The 27,077-nt window shown below is 37.7% G+C and overlaps 1 protein-coding gene across 2 annotated transcripts; it reads right to left on the reverse strand.

The window, feature by feature from the left end:
* On the reverse strand, positions 1-26,526 carry PSRP5 (plastid-specific 50S ribosomal protein 5). Of its 2 annotated transcripts, none has more exons than XM_006854369.4 (3): positions 26,352-26,524; positions 25,288-25,619; positions 1-1,568 (listed from the first exon to the last, which is right to left on the reverse strand). In XM_006854369.4, exons 1-3 carry the CDS (start codon positions 26,461-26,463, stop codon positions 1,551-1,553), a joined length of 462 nt encoding a protein of 153 aa, XP_006854431.2. In that variant the 5' UTR covers positions 26,464-26,524; the 3' UTR covers positions 1-1,550. The 2 variants fall into 2 exon arrangements, with proteins under 2 accessions (XP_006854431.2, XP_020529106.1); XM_020673447.2 differs by lacking the exon at positions 1-1,568 and adding an exon at positions 20,149-21,866 and having other exon boundaries at positions 26,352-26,526.
* Between the last annotated feature and the right edge of the window lie 551 nt (positions 26,527-27,077).

Here is a 27,077-nt window from a genome sequence, read left to right on the forward strand (position 1 = left end):
TTTGGGGTCAACTTTCTTTCATTATACTGCATAAAGGGTCATACTCACAATCATTGAGAAAAACATCACTCTTACTACCACTATCATCAACATTACTTTCCTCTATGGGTTATCAGATTGAGAATTGACTCACACCCTCCTCTTTGCAAGACTAGGGTGGGGGACGTCCTCACTCAACAACAATAAAGATAGTTCATATCTGACAATCAACACTTTGCTCTGATCAGAAACTGTTGCCTTTGTTTTCGCATCCAATCCAAAATCCCTTTTGACCATAGTTATGGGTTGCTCTTCCTTGCTCACTAGGAGTGAGTCACTTGCAAATACAATATCGTCTTCAATATAAATGAAGTTAAAAGTTAAAATTTCCTTTTGCTTGACACAATGTTCTCGTTGTCTACTTCATGAGCCACCACAGGATAGGCAATGGAATAAAAACTATGCAAGGATCTGCGTGTTGACCTGGAAAAGGGCCTCCCAGACAACGCTAATGGTGTCGTTATTCGAAAGACGCAGTACTATGAGTGTCATGTCAATGTTCGATCTACCATGAACATGGTCCCACCCGAGCACGAAGGGTTTTGAAATGCCATTAGGTTGATCCAACACATCAACGAAGTTTTCCAATCATTAAGGTCTTTGGAATGATAGTAGGGGCAATTCAATCTTGGAATACGCTACTCCTTTCGACCATTGCAACACACTTCTATGGATCACTCGTGGGACGGATGGAACTTCCGAAACAACAAATCTTCCGTAAATTTTGCAATTTTCTTGACTTGAAAGCATCTCTTCCAAGGCGGGATGTGGGAATGGCTACTTACGAATGAGCAACCTTAGCCCATAAAGAACTCGGAATTTGTTCATGATTAGATTTAGAATTATCCATACTTTCATTAATACAAATGTTAGACATATCCCCAATTATGTCTACTTTTTTAGTAGGTTGGTCTACAAATACATCTACCTTTTTCTCATTGGATAGAGCATTTTGTATCTATCAATGCCATCAACCTCTCCAATGACAAATCTAGGATTTTCTTTAGTCAAGAAATCACATACCTTTGTCAATATACTTCTGTGATACTCGTGTCGCAGATTTATTGTAGGAATAGCAACTCCGCAAGTTGGAAGAGTCGGTCTCCATGCCTGGGATGATCATGCTTGGATATGTATGTTGTAAAATTCATTCTCTGCTCATCTGTACAATTACCTCAGTCTACTCCCCGATGCTAATTACATCGGCTCTGGGTAGTCAACTACCCAACTCTTTCTGGCATTCATGCTCTCGTCAATGCCATCATGCCTCAAACCCATAATAGTAACCGAGCATAACATCGGGTTGTTCCCACTCAGACTCGTGCTCCAATTTACGTCAATCTCCACAAAAACTCGCACAATATCGATTTAACACTATAGATCTCATCCTATTTGATGTACATTATTGCCATCTTTGTTTATGCAACATACTTTTCAACCATCTCTAGCAAGTTGTCGAGCCTCAATATAACTTGGCATTTTCACAGCCACGACCTCCATGACCAGTCATTTTAGTCCTCACTCTTATCCTGAATGATGCGAAACAAGCACGGTAAATTAAATCCAGTCTTCTTACAATCCTAAGGAGGTAAATTCTGCAATTGTGGAGAAAGAAAACAATAGCTGAAAATCAAGTCAAGGATGAAGAAAATGCTCTTTTCTTCTTTCATAAAGAAAATCTCACACAAAAAAAACTTACCGAAGTCCAAGTTCCAAAGGGAATTGCCCTTTTCTTCTTTCATAAAATCTCACACAAAAAAAAATTACTGAAGTGCAAGTTCCAAAGGGAATCTCCCTTCTTTTAAATGCAAATTAGAATGCCAAAAAAATTAACACACACACACTCTATCCCATGTTGAACTCTCTCTCTCTGTAATTAAAACACACTCTCTCTACCCCATGTTGATCTCTCTCTCTCTCTCTCTCTCTCTCTCTCTCTCTCTCTCTCTCTCTCTCTCTCCACATAATAAACACACACCCCTCCTATTCCCATATAACTAGGACTACATTCATTCCCTCATGCACTCCTTCCTTATCTTCTCTTTCTCTCCTATAATCTTGCACCCCCACATAAGCCATAAGCATCAATGTGACATATGTGGATATACCCTCTACCAAAGGAATCTTTCCAACTAACAAAATCTTTAAAAATGACCGGTGTTAATCCTAAAAATAGGAAACGTCCCAACTACCTGACACAATTAATCAAACTCTCTTTTAACCCCTTCATGTTTAATTCCAAAAAATTAACCCCAATAAATAAAAGATAAAAAGCCTATCTACATCCCTAAAAATGAATTTTAAAAATCAACAAATAAATAAAATATTTTAATCAATCTAAGTCAAATATTTTAATCGATCTAATTATTGAATGTCTCAAATGCAATTTGAATCGAACCATAACTCTTTTTGGGGCAAAAATAAGACATTGGAGATAGTAAAATGCACATGGCCTGGATGTCTATCTTTCAATACACTATCAAAATTGATAAATACATGTGCATGAACATATATACTGAGAGAGGCCTGTAAGACACAAAGACGAAAAAATGAGCACTGTGGGGCCATGTATGAGTGTTCTTTTGTTCTTTTTGTATGCATGTGCAATCGTTTGTGCATGTCAATGTTTCATCTTAAGCATCGAATGAGTAAAACTGGAAAATAGTATAACTCAAGAATCAATATAAGCATTTATATTTAACTTTTAGCTTGAACTAGTATCCTGCGATGAGAAATGCGTACAAGAAAATGTACACTTATAGACAATGTGTTACTAAATAGAGATTGGTCCCTCCCAAATTACACATTGTGGCTATGCAATTATGCATTGTTTTCCCAATTAGCCAAGGCCATGAGAATTTCGAGAGATGAACTTGTTGACACTAAGATAATAATATTAATATTTTCGTTGATGATTAAACCTATGAGCCACAAAGCTCTAGGACAAGACCAACAACTATCGAGGGATCAAACTTATGAGCCACACTATGAAGCTTTGGGAGAGAGTGATTGAGCAATGACTAAGGCATGAAACGAGTGTATTAGAAAATCAATTCGGCTTTATACCAAGGAGGTCAACAACTGAGGTTATTTTACTACTTATGCAATTGATTGAGAAGTATAGGGCAAAGGAAAAAGAGCCCCACATGGTCTTTATTGATTTAGAGAAAGCGTATGATAGAGTATCTTGATATTTGATTTGGTGGGTGTTACAAAAGAAATGAGTCTCTAGACACTACATCGACTTGGTGAGAAATATATACGATGGAGCGCTAACTAGTGTATGAACTAGTGGAGAGATGAGTGAGTTTTTAGTGATAATATGTCTACATCAAGAGTCAACATTGAATCTATACCTCTTTGTGTTAGTTATGGGCGACTTAACTAGGCACCTACAAAATGAGGTATTGTGGTGCATGTTCTTTGTAGATGACATAGTTTTGATCGATGAGACCCGAACGGCGTCAATACAAAGTTAGAACTTTGGAGGGATGCTCTATAATACAAATGTTTTAAAATTAGCAAGACTAAGACAGAGTCTATGAAATGCAAGTTTAGTAATAATAGGAGTAGAGATGAAGAAATAGTTAATATTGACTTCTAAGAATTACCAAAAAGAGCGCACTTTCGATATCTTGGATCGATAATCTAGAAAATGGAGAGGTTGAAGAAGATATCGCACATAGAATTACAGCTAAGTGGACGAAGTACAGATGTGCAACCGGAATTTTATGTAATCACCACATACCAATGAAGCTAAAGGGCAAAATATATAGGATAGATGTGAGATCAGCTTCACTCTATGGGGTGGAATGTTGGGCGGTCAAAAAACAATATACCTATAGAATGAATGTAGCGGAGATGTGGATGTTGAGATGGATGTTGGATGTGGATGTGCTTTGTGATCTCCTCAAGAGAGCTTCTCAACATTCTTTTTATCCTTAAAATGATGCATATGTTCATCAACATATAATTAACGAAAAGTTGTATACATCATGCAATAAATAGGTATCAATGACTGTATTACATACCTGGCAGGTAAACCAAAAGTATATCATCGGTCTACCAGTGAATCAATCTATGTATTATACTTATTATTAATTGGAAAAATTTATATTAAAATCCAAGTAATTTCATATTTAAATAAATAAAAAAAGACAAGTGGTTCTTCAGAACTAGAATAATATGTGTGTGTGCGTGCGTATTTTCCAGTTTCCACAAGTCCAATGAATATTTTCAGCATATGTCCCCAGAAACACGTGTCATACTCATGATTTTCCATGACGAACACAACACTTTGCTGCTATAGAGCAGTCTGAGCTATAATCACTTAAATTGAATAACAATATACTGGTTGAAAGGCATGCTAGCAAGAAGTGGCAAACATGGGCACAAACATATTATGTTCCCTGATATCAAAATTTCTACGACATTTGAGACCTTGTACAGCCTCAAGCAGCAAAGCCATACATCATAAAACAACAAAACCAGCAGAAAATGAAAAGAGACGGCTAATACCATGAAACTGACCCATGATCTTTAAGACCTTAAAGGTCAAAACCAGGAACGATCAAGTGCACCAGGCTATGTTTTAAGACATTAAATTTCAGTTCTAGTTACCAACTCAACAAAAACAAAAATATGATGCTTCAGAAAAGGGTTTGGGTAGTAGTCCACTGACAAGGTGTAAATCGGAAAGATGCTACAGAAAAACACATCACAGCTATGGTAGTCACAAGACAACTCCGAATGATATCTCTCATCATTGTGGTCCCACTAGTACAGCTCTACAGCTGAAGGAACATCAACCAAAAAGGTGTCTCACCATTCACATTCTCAGAGTCATCGTCCAAAAATATGTCAAGTTTGACAAACTAGAAGAAAATTTAAAACCATTAGCAGGCCATAATTTCGGGAACCTTGGGGGTAAGGCCACCTTAGGAACTCGATCCCATGGTTCCTCTAAAGGATCATGGAGGGTGCTGGGTTGAGAGAAATATGGATCTCACTCCTTATAAAAGGGGATTTCAGTCTACATGCTTGTAGGATCCCTCCAAGGAGAGGAGCGATACTATTAATTAAACTAGTAATCATCTCCTTGGTATTATAGATATATTATTCTTTAGAATATGTTAAACTGTGGTGCATATCGTATCCTGGTCTATTAGAATTATGGTATTTAAAAACCACAGCTTAATATCATAGTAAAGCCAATTTATGATATTATTAAATTGTATTCTTGTAGTAAATTAGAGTAGTGGAACTATGGCATTGGTAAGGTGCGTGACAATCATTGTCAGAAAAACCGGGCGATCTAACCGCTAATCACCAAGTTAGATCAGAACCGGCCAGTAGCCGGTTCTGGCTTTGGGTGGTTTTGGTGATCGACCGGTATTTAAAAAAAAATTCAAAAAATATATATATAAATTCCCAAAAATAAGGAATTTAGCTTGTAATACATTTTTTAATATTCTTTACATTATGGTAAAGATTACAAATTGTTTTTGTCGTTAATACTCACTTAAATTCAAAAATCAATTCGTTAAAATCTCTTTTTTTTCATTAATTTTCAACTTCATTTGAATGTGTTTAGTTTTAATCATTTTTATATGCTTTTCATATTTTAGTAGATTTTTTTTTGTATCTTTTTTATTTTTTCAACACTTTTTTGACTGCCGGGGATTTGCCCGGTTAGAACGGTTGAATCGGCCAGTTTACCGGTTAGGCCAGTTAAACTACTTTTGGGCCCTTGTCCGGTTAACCGTTCCGGTTTGATTTTGCGAACACTGGTGATAATAGATCATGTGGGCATCGGCTCGATCCTAATTTTATCATATATTATTAATTGATCTTATTTTATATATAGTAGAGCTTAGATCCCTATAAGCCAAAACCACGACCAAGTGACATGGGATCTCACCCCCAGGTATCCTAAGATCTAGTTCTTTAACTTTTTTGAATGTACAAATGCTGATCCTAACCCTAGGGATCTTCCACCCTATGGCATTCAATGTTCCCTGAACCGATCCCTCTACCATACCCACTCTTGCCTCCAACAACTATGCACCAGCCACAGTTCTCAGGCGTCCGCTTTCATGAAGTCCCAAATTCTAGGACTGAAAAGGCATGGATAATAGAACAAATATTGTCCCTCATAATTCCGCCCAAACCAACCTGATCCAGGGTTTGACAAGAGCGCTGTCATTATGATTGTTATGGCACAAAACTCCATTGCTAGCTGTGTCCCTGAAAAAAAGCCAAGAGTAAAGTGATCCTTTTTTTAACCTAGATGAGGTCAGTGGTCCTAATGCCACAAACTGTTCCTGCAACTCCTGCTCATAAAATCCTAAAATTCATTTCATGCTCTTCAAGGACTTGAATGTTTGCCATGATTCCTCCAAAGTATTTCTCATTCTGTTGCCTCCATATGCGCCAACAGGCCATTAAGATGCTTAAGTTTCCAGTGAATAGAACAATGGATTGTACGCTGGAAAGAGAACAAACTAGTAATGAGAGCACCCACTAGGTCAGGGATTAACCAGTTCACCCCCAAAGTATCTCCAATGTGGGTAGCAAACTGCTCTTACTTATCAGCAATGGAGCAAGAGGGGCTTACAAACTTGGAGTCTTCTTAACACATGAAACACGCTTTAAGTGTCCGCAAACCCTTAAAGATGTAGGTGGTCCCATGTGAGGATCACTTCATTGTTGCTGGGATCTTCCATAAGTGGCGACCCCGCTCCAGGGACCTCGATTTCTAAAATTTTGGGACCTTGATCTCTATTCTTAGGGTTCTTGAAAGGAGTGACTATGTAGAATTCCAAGGTATAAGTTCAAAACACTTTCTTTTTATTAATAATTACAATTTTTACTTACAATTGCCATATAATGCAGAATAAACCTACTATAATCGAGGATCTTTAATTCTTACTACTGAAATAAAACTTTATTCAAAAAATGAATTCAAACTTATTATATGAACTATAATGCAATTTAGGAATTCTAATCTAAGTGGTAGTCATAGTCTAAGTAGGAATTCTAATCTAAATAGAACTCCTAATATGATTAGGACTTCTAAAACAAAAAATTAAATCACGAACTAAAATAAGTTGCTAAATAAAATTGGGAAGACTTACTGAAACTTTTCCTAGGGTTAACACCATAGGAATCAACACACCTCACACCCTATTATCAAACCGATGGCACGCTTTGATCCTTTGGTCCTACTGAATCTTTGAACTGGGAAGCACCATAGGAACACCCTATAACAAAACTATGGGGTTGAGAAGATAGGTTACTATAATTAGGGTTCTTTATACCCCTTTTTAACCTTTGGAACATGTCACTACATGGCAATTCCCCTTAGCCAAGGGAGGTGGGGCGTGCCCCCTCTCTATGCCCTATGTGGTGCGTGCCCCCTCTCTATGCCCTAGGTGGTGCGTACCACCCCTAGGTCTTTATGGGTGGGGGATGCCAACCTAAAGAGAGAGGTGGCGTAGAGGGGAGAGAGAAAGAGAGGTCCAGGTGTTGAGAATAAGGGGAGGACCGCTCTTTATATAGGTGCCCTAGGTTATTCCTATCTCAATTATGATTCAATTTAACCAAAATACTTCCTCGTAATTTGTGAGATGAGAGAGAAACAAATCAAAGCCATCCATTCCTGAAGTTAACCATCATGACTTACGGAGGAATTTAAGAACCGTATCCCCTGAATCTTTGACCCATATCCACTTTTAATTAAACAAAATAAGACGAGTCAAATCCCATCTTCTATTTTGGTTATAATTTTTTTCTCTCACAAAAACTTTGTAGAAATTCAAATTCAAAGACTCTTGGTCAATTTTCAAAGTCAAAAAAAGGGATATTTTCCAAAGCACAAAATATTCTCTACTCCACAAAATATTCTCACGAAATCTTCTGCAAAGATGTTTCCATGATTTGCCACCTGAATATTTCAAATCTTGAAACAAAAAAAAATCCCTTAAAACTCTTTCATGAAAGATTTCCCCCATATGTGGGAGATCTCCCATAAAGGTGGCGTGCTCCTTAAGGGGGAAGTGACACCCTTGTGGGCCCCACATCTTCCTTATGTAGAATCCTCCTGGGTGGGTCCACAGTACCTGCACACGGGTCCACCTTGAAACAACATCCCTACAAACTTTTAAAATTTCAAATATGCCCTTTTCAAAGTTTTAATGCGTAGATTTAATTTTTAAAAATTATTCTGAAAAATATCCAAAAATCATAGAAACATAAGAGGCTGAAAACAATATTTTTGAGGTTCTTAAAAAGTTTTAATACATTCAAAAATAACTCTAGAAGTGGATTGGTATCAATTGGTTAAGAAAAATTAATATTAAGGCACTCCTAGAAACTGTGATCCACATGTATCCTCGCAAACCAACATAACCAACAATCATACGCAAGGGCTCGTGATTGGTCTATCAAAGCTAGCCAATAAATAGTGGAACCACGATCCTAGTATGTGGATTATAGGTTCCTCCTAGGAGTAAGTCAAATATACATATTTTTATAGTGCAAGGGAGTCACTCTATGGGCATGTACACGTATCCCTCTATAGGGTTGCCTCCAAGAATGTGGTGTCATATGTATATGCCGTACAAAAGTTTGTTGAGGATTTGGCCCTCACTCTCACAAGGCTACAACCGCACACAAGACCATGAAGCTCTCCTGGCCTACAAACATCATCCTTTTATGGATAATTTACAAACATTATCCTTAGGCATCTCTTTGACCTTTACAAAAGATGACCATCCAAAAAACCCTCAACGGTAATGTCTATTCTCAGGGAAAGGGTTTTGGACAATGACCTAGGCTATAAACCATCCAACCTAGGTTAGCCAACCAACATACACTCCCATTAAAGTGCATAATTCACAATACTAATTTGTTGTGAAGTTCCTTCTAAAGGCCTTTTGGGATCCTAACCAAAATCAGTTTGTTCCACATGTTAGTAACACCCAGCCTATCGACTTCCCTCCACTTCCCCAACAGCATTCTGTTAGATTCTTTTGATTTTCCGGTACCAAATCACCCAACTTCTTTGAGCGGAAAACCTCCATGTTGATATAGGTGACAGAATTCCTCTTGATTTACATAAATTTCGCTCATTGTAAAGAAAGTCTAAAAAGCAACAGATTCCTTCTTGTTTGTATTATGCCTGCAGACCAGAAAGTGCAGGTAAACAGTTTCTATTAATCCATCTCCTATACATAATAAATATATGCTCACTGATTTTGGTCTCCATCTTTTACTTTGTACTTACCACAAGAGATGTCCAAATTCTCAACCCCATAAGTATGTTTCCACTCTTAAGAAAACACATGCAGCCCACCAACCCCCTAACCACCCCCCCCCAACCAGAAACCCCACGCACTCTCTCCCTGACACAAACATATACACAAGGACTTGTGCGCACACATGGACACACAAAACATATTTTTTGCAATTCCATATAAATAGAGAAACACCACAAATTTGACACAAATATTCTCTGCATCTAGATACTCAAACACACAAGTCCAATTTCCATGCCTAATAAACGGCCACAAACTCAACACAAACATTCCTTGCATCTAGATACTCAAACAAACAAGTCCAATTTCCATGCCTAATAAAAGGTGACTACACAACGCGCAAGCAGACGCATAGATAACTGTATTCTTACACATACACGTATGTGATGCATCTAGCATGCATACAAAGCCAAGCATTCTATTTCAACTTTGTGCACAAAGTCATGTATAACAAATCTGCCATACCAAATCTGTGAAATTTAAAGCACTAGGTGACCATAGGTGATAAGGTCTTCCATGCAATTTTTTGGCAACTAATCTATGTATGAACTTAATAAAAGACACCACAGCGCATAGAAGTAATGGCACCATAGGTAAATCATGCTATCCTCAATTAAGAATGTGCAAAAACGCATTGCTGTAAAAGGAAAAAGGCACAATGTTTGGTCTGTAACTTAGTAACAATATTCTTATTTAGAATTTTATTGTGATATTACCTGTTGTCTCTTTGTTACCAGGAATCTATCGGACTTTATCTTTTAAATATAATATCTATACTACATTATTAAACCAAAGTTAAGGATGGATACATGTCGCAAGAATAAAGGGAGACCCTAGCCTTAGTAAGGATGTAGGGCACGTGACTTTTAAAGATAAGACTTTAGACACATGTAGGAATAGTAAGACCCATCGTTTTGTTGCGTTTCATAACACATAAGGACGTACCATCAAGATAGATAATTATCTCTTATCCATAATACATTATTAAGTTTGAGTTAAGAGATGGACACGTATCGCAAGAATAAAAAGGGACCCTATCCTTAGAAAGGATGTAGGGTCGTGACTTTTAAAGATAAGACTTTGATTGGGACTCTCCACTGGTCTTCGATGAGTGCTCAGATGAAGAAGGTAGCGATCTAATTTTTTATCAAGAACCATGTGAAAACACGGAAGATGACAACGGTTGAGATGAAGATGAAGAAGTTTTAGAAGAGGAAGTTGTTGATTTGGTTAGTGAAGTACGGGTTGGAGATAATCATCTCCAAGATGCTCCCTTGGTCTATTCGAGGGCTGAACTAAGGCAATTTGAGCACAGTTTGATGGCTGTATTTATGCAATTTCAGCTGGTTAATTTAACTGAACCAAGTGTACATATCACATTGTTCCATCGACATATAAATGACCCTTTCCTTGAGGGATTCTCAAAAGTGTCTATGGATGTCAACTCATTGCAAAGACTCAGTTTCAATGCATAACCATTGTATTTTGATTAGTCCAACAACTCACAAGCCCCAGGATTGTGTTTTCAGTATTCAGATTGAAGGAGGTTACAAGACTAATGTAAAATTCATGTTAGCTTATTTCAAAACTCGAGGACGAGTTTGCTCCAATCAAAGGAGAATGATGCATGACAAGATGTGCCTTATTTTTTAATCTTTCTTAATAAATTTTAAAAATGTATTTTTGCAATTTTCTAGGGTTATTTTTTAGGGGTTTTATGTTTTTTTAAGATTTTAAGAGTTTTTATAGTTTTTAGGATTTTAAGAGATGTTTAGAAAAGTGGTCAGAATAATTATGGAGTTACTTGTTTTATTAGGGGTCAAAGTGTCACTACAAATTTTATTTTAAATGAAGGGACTTTTAGGTCACTTTTATAACGTTTTCACTTACGTGGGAGCAGTTTTGGTCTTTTTATCATAATGTAATAAAAGGACATGGGGTATTAGGGTTCTAATACTTGTGCCCCGTGAACGGTGAAAGCAAACGGTGAATAGTGCCAGAACTAGGGTTTTGGGGTCACTTTTTTGTGCAAGAAAAGCCAGATCCACTCAGATTTGGCCTATTTTGATGGTTATTGAATTGTTTTTTGTCGCTTTTCTCCATTTGATATAGAAAACTTGAAGAAGAATAAAAACAACAAGAACAAAAGCCAAACACAAGCATAATTCAAAGAAACTTAGGGTTTCTTCTCACACCCAAGCTAGGGTTACAAAATCTTAAGCTTTTTTTCTTTCTTTCAGTTATGAAAAAACCATGACTACCTCCGATAATGTGACATCCAATCTTTTATAAGCCTATGAAACCCTAAAATTAACTAAAGATCTAAGTAAATATTTAAGACTCTAAAATAGCCTTAAAAATACTAAAATTCCATAAATACCCCAGTGAACAGCAACGTGTGAACAGTAACATGTGAACATTACCCATGAAGAATAAATATAAAATATAAAAGACCCTAGAATCCCTAGAAAACTTAAAAACCCTTAAACTAAATCGTAAGATTAAAATTAAAATATAAGTCTCTTGAAATTAAATAAAAATTAAAAATTAAATTAATTATGTCCTACATCATTCTCCCTTAGTTGGAGAAAACTCATCCAAGAGTTTAGAAGTGTGCTAAAGATGAACTCAACATCAAATTACTTTCTTCAATCCTCTTCCTTTTTGTTGGCTCAAGGATTATTCAGGGTAAAAATAATTCCTTAAGAAACGGATCCTGATATGTATATTGAAGAATTAATGTAAATTTATCAAATACAACTATCCTTGAACTCCCACTAAAAATCATGTAGGAAACTTCAAACCCAATTTTCTAGTCTTTAGAGGTTTTCTCTGCATCTATTTCATTACTTTTTAAAATCAAGGCCACAATTCGCGGCTTATGAGTTAACCACATTTCATTTGAGCAACACTGATTCCAATTCCCTAAATTTATTGAATGCTCTGTCGCTTCGATATTAATAGGATCATCAAAGGCCATTATTTGGATCAGTCTTCCTTCTGTCTTCTCCCCATATTCTTCACCCTCTTCGATAATATCTCCATCATCATCTCAATCCTTATCATAGATCGAATCCCCAAAATGATCCTATTGTTCATCAGAGTATATGTTGAAAATTGATAGTGCATCTCAATCTACAACTTGCTTATCTGTGTCAAAATCAAAAAATCTCATCCTTCAAATCGAAAACCATTAAAGTTATGTTCCCAACATTCACGTCTTCTGTCACTATTCTCATCACTCGACCCCTCACACGGAGCGCAAAAGTGAAAAAGGCTTGTATTCGAGATCCTCCTGTGTTGAAAGATCACCGTCTTGTCCATTATTGAGGCTCGCGGACTGCTGCATCAGCTGCTAAACTAGCTTTTCAAGTTCCTCAATTCTCTTATCTCTGGGATTATGGAGTAGATCTATGAAACCCCCTTGTAGGGCCCCTTGGCACCATAGGATTGCCGAAATCACAAGCTCTAGGCAGATGATCAACAAAAACTTGCTAAATCAACAAGATTTAGGCTTTGTCACAAAAATCGATGCTACAATACTGTGCTACAATAACGTGCCATCCATATAGATCGTCAGGCTCTGATACCAATTTGATGTAGAAAAATAGATAAAAGAAGCCAAAAACAGTTCAATAACAATCAAAACAGGCCATATTTGAGTGAATCTAGCTTTCATTGTACACATTAATCATTGTCTGTTTTTACTATTCATGCCAAAAAGCGTTAAAAACCCTAACACTCCCTGTCATTTTATTATATTATGATAAAAAAAGACCAATACTACCCACACTTAAGTTAAAACATTATAAAAATACCTAATAGTCCCTTCACTTACAATAGAATTTCGTAGTGACACTTTTACCCCTAATAAAACAAGTACTCCATAATTATTATTACCACTTTTCTAAACATCTCCTAAAATCTTAAAAACTATAAAAAAAATCCTAGAATCCCTAAAAGAACTTAAAACCCCAAAAAACATAACCCTGAAAATTCCAAAAATGCATCCTTAAATTTTACTAAGAAAAATTCAAAAATAAGACACATCTTGTCTTGCATCACCTTGTTCACTAAGTTACAATAATTATCCCAATCTATAATCAGATTGCCCAAAAAAGGGCTCTATGAATTTAATAAAGCCACCACATGCAAGTCATGTCTACAAATTTTGCCAAATCCTGCTTAGTTATTTCAATCAAAATGGACAGCACAAGTCGAATGTAAAATTCCCAAAAACAAGGAACGTCACTTTCTATTTCTAGCATTACCATCATAATCACAAAGATACTCGTATAGAACACAAAATGTGTATCAACCTGAATTAGGTGCCACATAAGTATATGATAAGTGGTATTGACTTCACTTCATGGCAGACATGCAGGCCCCCTGGCCTGCTATATGTTATTTGTGGACAAAGCCTTTCTATAAAATAACTTGGAAGAAAATAATATTCTATGGGTTTCCATAAAACAAAAGAAGTGCCCGGGCTAAGCACAATATCCTGTAGTAGATCTGTTTCTTTCTAGTAAATGTATCCTGTTGTAGATTGTAGTGAATCAATGAAATATGATGAATCAGAATCTGACTGGCGCGATTGATAGGGATCTCTAATGCCATAAGGCGACAACTGCCCCACGACCCATCAAATGGCAGACTCTTAATAATTTATATTCTAGGTAGAGATGATTTCACAAATGACTAAAGGTTAGAGAGAATCTCTTTACCAACCGACACTCCAAGGAAGTTATAAAAAAATAATAAGAGCATGAATTTGCAACCACGTGTCATTTAGTTTTCCTGTTAATATGATGATTATTTAATAGATACTAACTATAGGGGCAATGAAGCCATGTAACTTTGCAAAAATAGAGAGCAGGTGAGAGAGAGAGAGAGAGCTCCTTTCTTTGACCAACCTTCTAACAACAACCATCTCATTACTACCCTAGACTTCGTAGTGGTTTGAAACCAATTCTCTTCTCCATGTAGGAGTGTCACTATTCGGGAACATTTTATCCCTTCTAATACGATATTCATTACATTTTATCCCTTTCCAACCACAAATACATAATGTCTACCAATTTATTTCTTCTTTAGCCGTGTTTCTTATTCTGCACAATTTAAGAAATGTACAAATAAACTAATAGAAATTCTATCTTTACTGCATTTTACAATTTTATATAAAATACTAGAAATTAAAAAATTGTTGACAAGGGAATGGCATAGGATCCCACAACCTTTGATGCAGTATTAGAGGTTATTGCATATTAGAACATAAATAATAAAAAAGCCTGGTGTAGTGAATAATCATGTAACTTACAACCAGATGACATAGGCACGAACACATGTAATATTGAACATCTAATACATAGACAAGTAACTATGATTTACAAAGAGTTACAAATCAATTTGCTGTAAAATGTAGGATCTAGAATACTATTGCCCATCTAAGTGACATAATTCAAGGCGTAGCACCCACAATGTTGGTGTTGGTGTGACAAGCACAAGGATTAAGCTCTTGGGACACTTTTTCTACAATGACATGCATCCTTTATTGTGTGCAAGTATATCGTGATTAGTTCAGAGCTAAACCATGATTGTGAGTAGGAGGAAACCACTCTCACGAAGCTGGTCTCTCCTTGAAGGAAAAAAGAACTGTATTTTGATATCCGATTAGGGTTTTACAAATAAATTTTCTCTAGTTTTAGTTCTAATTTGGGATAGCGTTAAACTTGGCCAGGGCCAGGCCCTGGCCCTGAGCCCTGGGCCCTGGCCCTGGCCCTATATGGCCAACCCAGATCCGCTCGAGGCTGGACTGTGTCAAAAATATAAAAAACAATGAGGCCAGACCAGACCGAAGTGAGTCAGCTCTGATCTCAGTTTGTGACCCAGGCCCTGGCCCTATATGGCCAACCCAGATCCGCTCGAGGCTGGACTGTGTCAAAAATATAAAAAACAATGAGGCCAGACCAGACCGAAGTGAGTCAGCTCTGATCTCAGTTTGTGACCCAGGCCCTACTTTTTTTTAGAGCTAGGCCGATTGGGCCAGGCGGCCCAGTCCATTGCCAGCCTTGAGAGAGATAGAGAGATCCATGGTTAATTGTTTGGACTTTGGAGTGGAGCTTAGGACTTTAGAGTCGAGCTTAGTTTGGGCTTGATAAAAAAAAGTCAAAAGCTTATGTCGCCTGCATACATAGTTGCCTCTCTGAAAGTGAACACATATCTTGTTTTTTTTCATGCTCTTTGCTTTTCCTATGATTATTTGACATTGTTATCTTTTTGTTAGACTGATGTTTCAAGATACCCAAGGTGATATGCGTCACAGGGGTAACATCTCCTGGAACCAAACTATGTGGCACATAGACCAAGTTGAACTTGGACAGGGGTTAGGTCAGCTTTCCAAAAAACAAGAGAAATGGAGCCAAGTAAGCACACAACCGCACATGGATCCAAAAAGGTTAAGGCCTCTTTATCACTACAAACTTGATCCATGTCCAACATTGCATGCCCTCAAGGGTCTGAGCAATGGGTTTATATAGCCTAAAGCATGTATCGGCAGATCCAACCTTACGTGGCCATTAACTAGCCATCACTCCCCACCACCATGCCTTATAGTTACCAAATCTGGCCCTCCCATCGATAGCCCAACCTTGACAAGTTTGTTCATTTAGGAACGCTATTGAAAATCCATCAGCCACTCGTTAGGTCATTAATACACCACAAATGGTCGGCTGACATTTGTTCAACCATGCATGGGCGTGACAAGCAATTAAGCCTCAGAAGGTCATTCAATGTGTACTCACCCATTCACAAATGGCATATAGTTGTACATTTGCTGATGTGTATGGCAATTATACAATTTGAACCCACACTTAGTCGTTGCTCATCATTGGACTTCCCCAGCTCAGGTGCCCAACAAGCCATGTCCCTACGCATGGGTGCGCCTGCCATTAACACCCATTGCTACACTGGCCCATCATAGGTCATGCTCGGCATTCTTCATAGACCTCATAAGCGATGTGCCCATCAATTTTGGTGGCCCTTCAAGTCCCACCAACAAGCCTCGTTCTTGTACCATCCAGTTCAAAGCATCACCTTAATGCTTTCATATCTTAGCCAGTCCTTTCTCATGTGTGCTTGCCCATTGAGGCTTTGCTAGCACTAGCACAAGAGTGGGATATCTTGGAGCAGCCAACATCCTGCATATAGTTTTGTTGCCTCATGAAAGTTCCCCACCACAAGAGGTAGCAATTTGGTCCAAATCGCATAAGTCAGCACAAGACCTACTGGTCATTTCCAATTTGTTCCATCACCAGAGGAAGGTTCCCGGATACGTTATTTAGCCCTTACACATGAAGTTAAGACGGGGATCATACAGTAGGCCATCCCAAATCTAGTCAATCAAAGACTAACATAATTTTGAAATTTCAATAGTTGTCTCAATTTTGATGAAGGAAAGACAATCCAAAAAGATTGCCAGAGTTCTCAATTTTTTGTTTCATATCATGTTAGTGCAAATAAATGAACTCAAAGAGTGTGTTTTCTTTCTCTTTTTTGAGGGGGGCAGATGGTGGAAAGAAATGGGTATCTCAGCCCAACATACTCTTTTCACACTTTATTGCATGATCAAGATACCCCCAAGCACGGAACCCTCAGTATATGGTCAACTGTTGGGGACAAGGTTCCACGCCTAAGTGATAACATAGGAGATTCCCAATCCTCAGCACCTAAAGCAATCGTAGCTAAGTTGACAAGAAGGCACCTTTTTTTCTTCTTATACTACTGATAAGAGATGAACTGTTCAACATTTTACCTATTTGCAACTATAACAACTCAAGACCATGTTAAGGGTATCTTGAAATTAGAAAAAAAAAAAACATAAGTAAAATGTTAACTTGTTCATCTCTTATGGATATCTTGATAAATTTTCCTTGTTTGATAAAGTGATAATTGGTTACTAAATTAGAACAAATGAAGTACAAGACTTTTTTTTTTTTTTGAGAAAGTGAACTGTGTATTAATGTAAGAGAATAGTACAAAAATATGCTGCCCGAGGTTCAGGAGCTATGTACACCAAAAATTGGCTCCCCTCAAAAGGGACCATTGTACAAAAAGACCCCGAGGGGGTAGGACAATAGAAGAGAGGGGGTTAGAAAAGGGAATCGGGAAAGGGTGGGATACAATCCTCTTGAGAACGGAATAGACTGAGACTGCAGAAAATTAGTCATTTACTAGAATTGTAGCGCCTTCTTTTGTGAGTGAATCAGCATGAGAGTTGTTTTTGCGCCACACGTATCTCCAAGACACCAACAAACCCCTGCAAAGGTGAGAAACTTTTACGAAATATGCGTGAGAGACCAGGGGTAGTTGACGGTGCCGGAGGCCCAGCATATGACATTTTTTGAGTCGCCTTCTATGATCAGGATTGAGGATCAATTACGATCGAAGAGTCTAAAGCCTTCGAGGAGAGCTAAGACCTCCGCCGAGTGGGAGTCGAAGTGACCAATATGTTTCGAATATGATGCGAGAATTGTACCTTTTTGGTTCCGAAAGAGGCCACCAATGCCAGCTGGTCCAGGGTTGCCTAAAGACCAACTATCAAAGCCAAGCTTAATGGAGTAAATGAAGAACAAGACTGGTTCATTGCTCTGACCAAACCAGTTTCAAGCCTATTCCCGGTCCAACTGACTAATTGGTATGTCTCAATAACATTGGATGGAACCACCTACTTACAATTAGACAAGCAGTTCCTAAAATAGGGCCATCCTAATAAAAGTACCCGTTGACTCGACTAAGGTAATCACTAGTCATAAAAGAGTATCCAAATAGCAATCTACATGACCTTCTAATTGAATGTGGGACCTAGATTGCAAGTAACCAATTTAAATCCACGTAAGACCATTTAAGTGCATAGATTGGTGTGTAAACCTACATTACATTGAATTGTGATCAAAAGGAGCTAATCCAATAACAAGAACATTGGTGCATGCATATAATCATAATTCTCTTACGTCCCCTTCAAACTCAAGTACATGTTCCAGAATAGTTAACACGTCGGAAAAAATCAATATGTTAGCTCACCATAAAATTGGAACTAAATCGGTTTTGGTCCAAAAAGTTGGATGTAAAAATTAGGGGTAAAAATATGGATTGACAAAAATACTGTATATAAAAATAGCGCAAATATATCAGATTAGGCTTAAAAAATCAGAGTGAAAAAATCAGATATTTTAAAAAAATTGAAATTGTAAAAAATAAAAAATTTGCATAGATAAACCTAATATTTGGGGATTGAAAAATCAATGTTAAAAAAAGGGAAAGCTTTCTATGTGACGGCATCTACATATAAAATATATGTGACTCCATTTCTTGGTTGTTCGATCTAATTGAACAGCTAGGATTGCTCGTGTCACAATGCTACGCAAAAACATTTGTTTGATTTTAAATTTTTTCTACAAAACCTTTTTGAGTGACATTTGGAGCTTCCCATCCCTATTGAGGAGCACCTAGAAAAAAACTTTAAAATATATTTCTCAGACAAAAAATGACCAAAATTCTCCCAAACTTTTCAAGGGTATTCTGATAAATTTTCATCAAGGGAAATATTTTATTATTATTTTTATCAAGTGTACCCATGTCAGAGACGTATACATGGCCTAAATTTCACTACAAAATGATTTATAGAATAAAGACTAAAAATAAAACCCTCTGATCTGTCTAATCAAGATCGGATGCTTGAGAGCTAACCTGTGACATTGTGACTCAAACCATCCCAGCCATCTATTCAGATCTGACATCTGAGAAAAAGGGTCACACATACTTTGTATGGATGGGGTCACATGTAAAGCTTTCCTTAAAAAAAGGGTATCGACCTTTCAAAAAAAAAATGATGTTTTTTGAAAGTAGAAGTTTCAAATTTTAAACCTTTTTCCATTTTTGGTACCGTTTTCTTGGCACCGTTTCTTTTTTAAATCAATAAAACACGTTTAAAGTGTTTTCCTTATTAAGTCGGATTTTTTCCCCATTTTTTGAAAGTTCATAGTTTTAAAACATTCGAAAAAAAAACTTCAAATTTTGAAAAAATAGCGCTTAAATCGACGATTTGCTAACTATGGTTCATAGTAGGGTTTTATGCAAGAACAAGAATCATACTAATTATCTCAGTTACCCAACACTGGACAAAGGCTTAACACATGTCTTAGCAATCATGGTTTAGCATACAAATTTAAGGTGTACGAATAAGCTATCTGCTATGAGTCTTTACAAATATGTACAAAACTTTCCAGCATAGATCCTTGCTACAAGGTACACTTAGTAACCTGTAACTACGCCAATACACATCCCAACCCCAACTCCCACCCCCCCAACACAAAAACCCCCAAATAAAAATAATAATGGTGTTCGACAAATCTTGCATCACAAATCCACCAGCAAGAAATGAGAGGACTTCAATACCTCCTTGAAGAAAACCAACACTCAATTCAGAGGATACTTCAATGTGTTTCAATTGAAGGCCTTAAGTGAGATTCATCTGCTTATTTTGCCAAAACACAATCTTTGGCTCAAAATTCCAGTGGGCAATTATAAGCCAAATAATAATGAATTAATAATAATAATAGCAATAATAATAATGATGACAATAATGATAATAATAATGACAATGATGATGATGAGGGTGGTTAAGAGCAATAATATAAAACTCGCCTACTCGAGCAAAGACTCGTGCAAGCTGACCAAACCTGGCAGCCTATTAGATCCAGATAGGACCAAAACCAGGTTGACCCAGGGGACTGGTTATAAACTGCCGAGTTTATTGCTGCGACCAAGCAGTTCCATGCCAGACTGGCCTAAGTTCGTGAGTCCCTCCCCGGTCCACACAAACTTGACAAATCGTAATTCTTTTCCCTGCATACCCATAGCAGAAAACAAATTGGCACTTCAGTTCTTACAGCCGGTAAGAGGGGAATGAACCCCCAAAAGAAGGGTTTAGGGCTATTTTTCAGCCCTCTATCATACTACTATAATAGATTTGTTATAAATGTTTGAATAAAAAAAAGGGATATGAGAGATTTAGAATTTGTGGTTTTGAGTTCCTGAAAGTCTGTAAGATCCCTGGATGAAGTAAAAGTCCAACCACAAAAAACACATTCAAGGGTTCATCATTCAATTGTTGAAGAAAACGTATGCGCTACAGCGCAAAGGCTTTCGCACTAGCGCGCTCTTCCGTTGCTTGGTGTAGCTTTCTTCGCTTCAACAACGAGGGCTTTGACAAGACTTGGCTACCTAGGGGAGCGAGTGCTTGCTTTGATGTGTAGCCAACGAGCATCGAGCGAAAAGATGTGTAGCAAGTGGAATAGACCTCATGAGCTCTTTGGCTCACTCCGTGCTTACGCACTTCACTCGCTTTCGGGAGTTACATTCGTAACTTTTTGTTATGTTCACGCGGTGATATTATCTCTTTCCAAGAGTACAGTCAAACGGGGGCGTGAATGCAAGATGCCAGCAGAATGATCGACCGAACAGAGGCTAGGGCTGCTTCCTTCCCACCACGTCCTTCCTTGTGTGTCGGAGATACAAAGCGAGTCACCGGAAAAGAACAGGAACCGGGTCGATCTATTCTATGGCGAAGCATCCGAAGCATAACTGCACACTCTTTGTTGTGTCCAACAAGAAGTCAATCATCTAATTGTTATCAAGAACTACTTTCTTCCAAAAAATTGTAGAAAATATCAGTTAAAACTAAAAATGTGTCACGATTAAATCTCTGTGTAAGTCTATCGATCTTTCAACAAAAACACTTTTCCTCAATTTACATATTTTCCCTTTTTGGAATTTTTTCTAAATTTCTCCTTTTTTTTGGGAGGACTCGGACGGACAAAAAAAAGAGTTGGTAAGGTGACAGAACAGTTACCTAATTTTGTTGAATAAGAAAAACACTTCGTCTTATTATATATCTAAAAAGATGTATCTTATTTTCCCAGTTGATATTTGTTGATGAATGCGACAAACTAAGGTATATTGATTATTTCAGGATATAAACTCCAGAATTGTTTGATTGATAAGCATAAGTTTAATTTATCATATAAAACATCAACTTTGCTGGTTTTATGGGGATTTATCAATATATTTTTAGTTCTTACATGAGTTGTGATTGTTTGATTGATAAGCAAAAGTTTAATTTATCAAATAAACATCAACTTTGCTGGTTTTTTGGGGATTTATCAATATATTTTAAGTTCTTACATGAGTTGTGATTAGAAAGCTTAGATGATGAACATATGTGAGAATTGCCAGACAAGAACTTATTGAGCCAAAAATTACATGGAAAAGGAAGACATGTGAAATGATTGAGCCAATAATTACATGAAAAGTAATTTTAGAAAAAAAACTGCATTTTCTATTTTCTTTTTTCTAAGTCTGATGTATAATTCTATTAAAAATACAAAGACTCCCCTGAAGCAGCTGAGATCTGAAGTGCTTCCCTTCCTCATCCAAATCGAAGCAGGCCATCTGAAGCAAACATCAAAAATGCCACCAAAGTGGCCAATAGAGTGACTTCCCCTCCCAGACAAGAATGAAGCGGGTTTCAAAGAGAATATTAGAACATTAACATAAATTTTGAACTTTTGAGATGCTTTTTAAGTAGGTTGTTACTATTGCATATAAAAATAAATAAGCATTCAAGTCTTGAACATGCACTTGCTCTTTCTAAGGCAGCTTATGTATGTTGCAATATACATTTATCTTTAGAAAATTCCAACTAAATTACCTTATTCAGGTTTCAGTCAAATACTGATTCCTTTTGGAAATTAAAATTAGTAAGTGAGAAATTTCTTTCCAAAATTCAAATGGTAAGCTACTTTTCTTCTTACACTCGGGGTTAATCCTGAGTGATAGGTAATGACCCTTATTTCATGGGATGGAGAAATGACCAAAATGCCCTTGGCTGCAAAATGACAAAAATACCCATATGTGTAGACTCTATATTTCTCCTTTCGCTCATGGTTAATCCTGAGTGATTTGTGCTGCCCCATATTTCTAGGGATGACAAAATAAACATAATCCCCTTGGGTGCAAAATGAAAAAAATACCCTAGAGTGCAAATGGTCGGGGCCTGATTTTCGCTTCGCACGCGACGACGTGTCAACGAGGGGAAAACCCTCTCTCAAACAACCGCAAAGGTACCATGCGCTTGGGCGTTTAAGCGTGTGCGTGGTCTTTAATTTGTGATTAAAATGAGGACTCATAACATCATGGATTGCACTGCAATGTTGGTCAAAGCTTATGGACTTGGCCGGATTTTACCTTCAGGAAATGTCCGTTTCAAGACGATCAAAGGACATCAAAATGTTCATGATGGATCAAGCATTAGTTCTGCGATGATGGATCGTCCGAATCACTGGCACAAGGGTCCGAAAAAGCTCCCGAAGTCTAGCAATGGCAAGAGGCCCTTTAGGGAGGGATTGTTTTGTCATTAGCTCAAAAGATTTAAGGGGTGTTTTGGTCATTGTATCCAAAAACAGGATTTTATTTTAATTCCACTTAATTGTATTTTTCCATAATTTGGCCTAGTTTGGAGCATCCACCCATGTTTTGTGGTTACACTCTATAAGCAAAATTGGGTCAATTGTAAAAAAGTTGGATCATTCATTAATGAAATCGAGACATTAAGCTTGCTCTACCTCTAACTCTTGGATTCAGCGACGAGGAGAGAGAAAACTTTTGTAGAGAGAGAAACTACCCCTAGTCCATACACCACACCGTACACCCTAGTCCACACCACGGTCCATACGCATTAGCCTTGACCCCAGTCTAACACTTCTCTCTCTCACGTGTAAGCAAAGGGGTCCAGAGGTATTGCACCTAGGCTAGATCACACCCCGTACCCAATCTCTCTCCTCCCTTTCTTCTCTTTCTCTCTTCTTTCTCTCTCTACCTTATTCTTTCTGCACAGCAACTTGGAGCCACTACTGCCCGCAGCCCCGTCTCCTTTTCCTCTCTTCTCTCATATCTCAATGTTGTGCCCGAAAGTGCCCGGAGCCGCGTCTAGCCCGCGGCCCGTTTCTCTCTCTTCTTTCGTCCAGCATGCATGCAGGTGCGGTTGGGACACGAACTCTCCTCAAGCTTCAACACATCATCTCGCTCCTCTATCTTGAAATTTGCAATGTGAATTCAGATGGCACTCCTCTATGATAGTTAACTTGAGTGGTGATGGCTGGAAAATAGGGAATGAAGGAAAAAGGGGGGCAGTGGTTCTTTCACCCCTTGGGTGTGGCAAGACTCGACCATCAGAGCACCTAAAGAGTCAGAACTCTCTAGAAGACCAACCTAGGATAACTCCACTCGAGTGAGCGAGGCGAGAGAATCTAGGTCTCATACAACTCAACTCGATTGTACGAAATGGAAGTTAGAGTCGCAACCAGAGCATTAAGACTCTTAGAGTAACTCTAAGGTGCACTTAGTCAAACACATGATCAGTAAAAGGTAGATAGCGTGCACAGAGATGCATATGCGCAACGTGTTGTGGAGGGTTGCACATGAAGACACAGGCACGCGTGGGGGTAGTGAAGAGTTGCGCGTAGAGGCACAGATATGAGCCAGATATTAGGGTTGCACGTGGAAACGGGTGCACGAAGATTGCGCATAGACAGGCGGGTATGGAACGAGTGCACAAAGGTTGCGCAGAGAAGCGCAGGTACCAAGCAAGTGCACAAGGGTTGCACGCAGACGCAGATACGAAACAAGTGCACAAGGGTTGCACGCAGACGCAGATACGAAACAAGTGCACAAGGGTTGCGCGCAGACGTGGAGGTATGAAACAAGCGGAAAAGAGCCACAATTGTTGAATTTCCGGGCATAAAACCAAATAGATAATTACAATTCTAATTGGTTCCATCTAAATAACCATGAAGTTGGAAATATTATAAGTTGTCAGTTGCCAAAGCAGCTTTATTAGAAATTCCCATTTATTATTTTTGTTCAAACACATGTAAGTACAAGACAAAGCATCTAAATATCAATTATGATCACAATGTTGAATCTCACAATGTTGAATCATAAATGTAATCAATTCTAGTACAAAACACAAATATAGAATCATTCAACAAATAAAAATATGGAGACTCACTAAAGCAACAAACTGAAACCACAAAGTAGCCACTTATTTTGTCACACATATAAAGGTCGGTGGTATGGATCTCTAGCTTACAACCAACAAACCACAATCCAAATTCACTCATCCATGCCTATGAAAAGATTGATCAAAGCATTGGGGTATTGATCTATAAATATGCAACAAATCAAATATACCCAAGCACATAAAACATCCATCAATACATATGTTGGTGCCTCTATTTTTCTCTTTTGATTGTTCATACATGAGCAACTGTATGAAATTATTTGAGTGTATGCACTAAAGACACACTTTCGACGTGAGTCTCCCAACAAGAATGCAGCATATGAAGGGTTTTATGCTAAAATTTTTTAGACACCATCACGTTAAGACATAAATGCCCACAAACAAACATAGAGAGGCATGCCCATCCCTCACCCCCTTGTGAAGAAGAAAGAGATGACCAAAGGCTCTTTAGGCAAGCTCAGTTACCCCAATCACCACAAAAGAGGACACAAAATTCATAATTTAAATAAAAACCCAATAACAAGAATTATTAAATGAGAGGAAATAAATGAAGATTTCATTGCAATCTGCAAATTAGAAATACAAAATGCATAAAAGCAGAAAACTGTTTGAATTAGATCATACATTATGGTTAGGATGGGTGGCCGACCACCTCCACAGTCCTCATGCCCCAACCCCTTTCGAACCCCTCCTTTCACTTATCAAACAAAAATGAGATAAAATGCATAAAAGCGTACCGAAAATAATTCATACATTCTTACTGAAGACAAAACAATTTGAACTAAGTCATACATTCTTTAGCTTCTTCATCTTTGACGGAGGCCATCGCCCCTTCTTTCTCAACCTTCGTTTTCGAAGAAGCCTTTTCCTCCTCAGTCTTATCTTCTTGGCCAATTTCATTCTCAATTTAGCTGCAAGTTTCTCCTGTAACTTAGACTCCAATGGCAAATTCTCCACTGATACACTCTCTTCTGAGCTCTTCTCAGGCTCATTATCACCCTCAGAAACTTCCCCATCTAACCCCGAAGAGGCCCGAACTTCCAGACTCCTAAAAGGTCTAGAGATGCCAACTCCATTAACAACTTGGAATTGCAAATTGGGTTCTCTTCCTTGAAACCTAGAGGCTGGTGAAAAAAGAAAAAAATTTATTTGAGATGAATTTACCAAATAACAATATTGGCATTAATGTATAAACAAGTATATACACAGAGAAATGAAGTATAGTCCATTGGGACTAACTTTTACATGTAAAATACAATGGACAGATATTAAAAAAACCCATTGTATGAAGAAGGGGGTGGAACATTTAAAGAAAGAAAATGAGAAGGGAAAATTAGGTAAAATACGGAGGTACCAAATAAAAGAAAATATAACCCAATTGGATTAGATTGACAGGTAGAAGAGGATTACAAAGAAATTAAAGAAAAACCCGCATACAGAGGGGTGGGTTATAATCCAAAGAAACAGACACATACACACAAAATCATAAACACATGGCACGCCCGAGAAAGAGATAGAGAAAGAGGGAGAGAGTGAAAGAGAGAGTAGATTGACATGTAGAAAATAAGCGCAAAGAAATAAAGAAAACCCATATGTAGAAGGAAGAGTAACATTTCAGGGGGGAGAGAGAGAGAAAGAGAGAGAGGAAATGCAAAAAGACATAATGTAGAAGCATTGAGCCAGTTTTTATGATGGAAACATAGATGATAAATGTATAAAAATTTAGAAAAACTTTCAGAAAGAAGGGCTGAATCCAAACACAGGGGAGTGAGTGTGTAAGAGAGAGGAAGCAAGAAAACACATAATATTGAAGCATTGAGCTTACTGATTTGCATAATATGAAGTTAAGTACATACCTGATAAGAATGTGAAGGGAACTGCACGTGATGAAGAGAGAAAAGAAGAAGGAAGAGAGAGAAGAGACGATGGAGGAGAGAGAAGAGATGCAGAGAGGAGAGAGAGAGCCATTTTGATATGGCACCGTTCGTTGCCTACTGTATTTATTGCTCGCTCTTGTTTTGGATAAGCTGTGTACAGTGTACCCTGGAAGGGAAAGGCTATAAAAGGTCGAGATTTACCCATGGCTTTAACTCAAATACAATTTTGCCCAATTTTGAAAAATAAGAGTTCCAAAGGCATAATTTATAGAAATCTATTTCCACGAGTTCAAAAAATAAAACCCAACTTTTAAATTCTTCAATATTTATATTTAAAGTGAAATCGATGGTCTAATTAATATATTAAAATATATATTATTTTTAGAGCTTGAAATCATAATAAAAGGACCATGACAAAACTCGAGGCTTGATATATTTTCATGGGGTTGCAACCCTATCAAGACACTTTTCGTCATTTGGCTTTCAATGTACAAACTAGTGATTAAAAAAACGCCAAGTCGAACAGCTCGCTCGGTTCGACTTGAGAATCGGCATTGGACGTACCGAATCAGTCAAAAAACACGGAATCGCCCGGTTCTAGAGAGAACGGGGCGATTCTGTACAGTGACTCGCCAATTCACTGTACGAAATCTGCGAGTCTCGTGAAGAACACGGGCTGTACAGTGTTCTTCACAGGATTCTTCA

The sequence above is a fragment of the Amborella trichopoda genome, chromosome 7, assembly GCF_054954075.1.
Source record: "Amborella trichopoda isolate Santa Cruz 75 chromosome 7, AtrichopodaSantaCruz75HAP2 v2.0, whole genome shotgun sequence".
Classification (NCBI taxonomy): Eukaryota; Viridiplantae; Streptophyta; class Magnoliopsida; order Amborellales; family Amborellaceae; genus Amborella; species Amborella trichopoda.

Coding starts and splice junctions, on each gene's coding strand:
- PSRP5 (XM_020673447.2), bottom strand. CDS start 26,463: ATGGCTCTCTCTCTCCTCTCTGCATCTCTTCTCTCTCCTCCATCGTCT. Junction 25,620..26,351: donor TCCCTTCACATTCTTATCAG/GTATGTACTTAA, acceptor TTTTTTCACCAG/CCTCTAGGTTTCAAGGAAGA. Junction 21,867..25,287: donor AGATGAAGAAGCTAAAGAAT/GTATGACTTAGT, acceptor TGTTTGCTTCAG/ATGGCCTGCTTCGATTTGGA.